Genomic DNA, 3,504 nt, shown 5'->3' on the forward strand with positions numbered 1-3,504 from the left:
AGAGAGAGAGAGAGAGAGAGACTAGTCAAGGTCTATGTGGCAAAGGGGTAATCGGGTTACCCCTTCATTTTGTCCAAAATGACTAAATCGACCCGACAAAAACCACATTGTTCCCTTAAAAGGCTCGAAAATAATTTTACGGAGTAAATGGGCAAAATTAAATTGGGATAATGACTTAAAAGAGTAATATATTTTTTGATTTGTATACATTTAGTCACTGAGTTTTTTTTCGTCCACATTTACCTCTTCAACTTGTTAAACTGTACACATTCAGTCCTTATGACCGGCTACTCCAGGTTAGCCGGTAAAAATGAGTTAATAGGGTAATATATTTCTCACTTTGTACATATTTAGTCATTAATAGTTTTGTACACATTTAGTCCTTAATATTTTTTTGTTACAAAACAAGTCATTTTTGTTTTTGTACTCATTCAGTACTTATGAATGATTTCTTTAGTTTTTTCTCACGATATTTTACGTAGGATGTTCATTAATGAGGTATTTGGGGCTTTTGATGCTTATGCCCATCACAATCTCGACTACTTGGTTGCTTAGGTCATGTTTTCTAAACATCACAACTTCTTCATATGATATTGAATTTTAAAGATCTTTATATTCCTATGTTTGTAGTTTAGTCTACTACAACTTTCTTTTAAATTACTCTCGTTAAAAGTAATATATATTTACTTACGATCTTTATATCCACACGTTTTTCATGAATGCATGTATGAATGTTTTTTTTTATTAAATCGAAAGTAAAAATATATTACATTTTAACAGGAGTAATCTTATCGAAAGTTGTGGTAGACTCAAAAAACAAACACGTGGATATAAAGATTGTTAAAATTTGGTATCGTATGAAGAAGTTACAACATTTAGAAGACAAAACCTAAGCTAAACCACAAGACCTACGCAACCAAACAGTCGGGATCGTGATGGACATAAGCATCAACAACCCCAAACATCTCATCAATGATTGTCTCACGTAAGATGTCGTGAGAAAAACCTAAAGAAATCGTTCATATGTACTGAATGAGTATAAAAATAAAATAGACTTATTTTGAAACAAAAAAAATATTAATGACTAAATGTGTAAAAAAATATTAAAGACTAAATGTGTATAAAATAAAAAATATATTACCCTAATAAGTCATTTTTCCCGGCTAACCTGGAGTAACCGCTCAGAAGGACTGAATGTGTACAGTTTAACAAGATGAAACGGGTAAATGTACACGAAAAAAAACTCAATGATCAAATGCATACAAATCGAAAAATATATTACCCTTTTAAGTCATTATCCCAATTAAAATACATAATAAGACTGTTGCGTCATTTTCCCTTAAAATTATCAATATTTTTTTTTCTTAACAATGATTTTCATGGTTCTCATGAATAATAACCTAATATTTTATATTGTATTCTGAGTAAAGAATGAACAATCTCAATCCGAAATATAAGATTTCATATTCCTAAATGCCTTTATGTTAATTCTCACCATCCACCAACTTTGAAATTCACATAAGGTCATCCGGTATACTAAGGACGAATGGGCTTGTAGTCTACATGGCCAAAAGCGTTGTCTGTGCGCACCGAACCTTCGTGGTCGTGGTGATTTGTGGTGGGGAGGATGAATGACCACGACCAATCCCCTCCTTTTTCTTCTCTCTTCTTTCCTCTCTGATTTTTGTTCGCGGTCGTCTTATACACACCAACACTCTTTCGTTGTTCGTGATGGTGATTGTGATTCGTGGCTCGTTAAATGTATAACGGATGGCCTAACGGGTTGGAACAAGACATTCCCATCCAAATGATTTTTCATATTCTGCAAAAAGTATTCTTTTTAATTAACTCGTTTATAAAAATTTATTTAATCGTTATCCGTAAAACTTATTCATTGTCGACATTGTATAGATTTCACACACGGATTAAAGCGTGTGATATCGGGACCCACAAGAGCAACGGTCATTCGTTTACTTTACGCGATCCCGTCTCCAACAAATAGCAAAACCCCCTATTGAAGACCGAAGAAAATTCCTACACATTCAAACCCTAGCTCAAAAGAGGGCTTTACAATCAATCATCAGATTCAATCCAACGATCGAGTTAACCACTTCTTTATCAGCTTCTTCTGATTCTCAACAGATCAACGAAAAATCATGGGGCAAGCTGAGAAATTAATGAACCAGATCATGGAGCTCAAGTTCACCGCCAAGAGCCTCCAACGTCAAGCAAGAAAGTGCGAGAAAGACGAGAAATCCGAGAAACTTAAAGTCAAGAAAGCGATCGAGAAAGGTAACATGGACGGAGCACGGATCTACGCGGAAAACGCGATCCGTAAGCGTAGCGAACAGATGAATTACCTTCGTTTATCCTCACGTCTTGATGCAGTCGTCGCAAGGCTCGATACGCAGGCCAAGATGACAACGATCAGCAAGTCTATGGGATCGATCGTAAAGTCTCTTGAGTCAACCCTAGCCACGGGTAACTTACAGAAGATGTCTGAGACCATGGACCAGTTTGAACGCCAGTTTGTGAATATGGAAGTACAGGCGGAGTTCATGGAGAGCTCGATGGCTGGAAGCACTTCTCTTTCGACTCCAGAAGGAGAGGTCAACAGCTTGATGCAGCAAGTTGCGGATGATTATGGTCTGGAGGTGTCTGTGGGCTTGCCACAACCTGCTGCTCACGCAGTGCCAACCAAGAACACTGAGAAGGTTGAGGAGGATGACCTTTCCAGGCGCCTTGCAGATCTTAAAGCCCGTGGGTAAGTGAAAGTTTCATGGTTTGTAGTAATTCTTTTTGTCTATGACACACTGCAATTTCGGATTGAATCTGTAAATTTGACTGGATTATATCTTGTGTTTTCTCCTACTTTCTACGCACACTATCTACAATTTCGGATTGAATCTGTAAATTTATCTGGATTATATCTTGTGTTTTCTCCTACTTTCTGCTGCTTGAAATTAATCCTTCTCAATGCCATCTAAAGTCGAAAATTGAATCTATATGGATTATCCCATTTACTAATTGTGATTTGGTATTAGAACAGTTATTATAATCTGCTTTTAGATATTACTTTGTATCTTATGGTCCCCCTTGAGTTCCATTTAGATTATAGTTTTGTTGTTGCATCAAATGTGCCTTTTTTCTTTTGGGAAGGACAAATTCTTTATGGTGTCTACCCTTTGAAATTCTTTTTTTAGTACCTTTGATCAAAACCCTTTTCAATTGATATATATCGGGTGCCTGTGGATCTGTCAAAAGATGATGCTTCTAATCATCCTGTTTCACCCCTTTCAAAGGGACAACCACCATGTTTAACATTTTTAATGTAATGAGTCCACTTCTTTGTTTACTTTTATATAAACCTGTGGAAACCAAGGTTGAGAAAGAAAAAACTATATATAATTCAAAACTGTAATAACTAATCAAATATTTGCAAAAAGTTATTTATTTACAAAGTTAGATGTGTTGCCTGCAACTTTATAATGGTTGATTCAACTA

The 3,504-nt window shown here is 35.8% G+C and overlaps 1 protein-coding gene across 1 annotated transcript; it reads left to right on the forward strand.

The window, feature by feature from the left end:
- Positions 1-1,996: 1,996 nt before the first annotated feature.
- On the forward strand, positions 1,997-2,927 carry LOC111906868 (ESCRT-related protein CHMP1B). Its single transcript, XM_023902648.3, has one exon. It carries the CDS (start codon positions 2,157-2,159, stop codon positions 2,766-2,768), a length of 612 nt encoding a protein of 203 aa, XP_023758416.1. The 5' UTR covers positions 1,997-2,156; the 3' UTR covers positions 2,769-2,927.
- The last annotated feature ends 577 nt before the right edge of the window (positions 2,928-3,504 follow it).

The sequence above is a fragment of the Lactuca sativa genome, chromosome 4 (assembly GCF_002870075.4).
Source record: "Lactuca sativa cultivar Salinas chromosome 4, Lsat_Salinas_v11, whole genome shotgun sequence".
NCBI classification, from domain to species: Eukaryota; Viridiplantae; Streptophyta; class Magnoliopsida; order Asterales; family Asteraceae; genus Lactuca; species Lactuca sativa.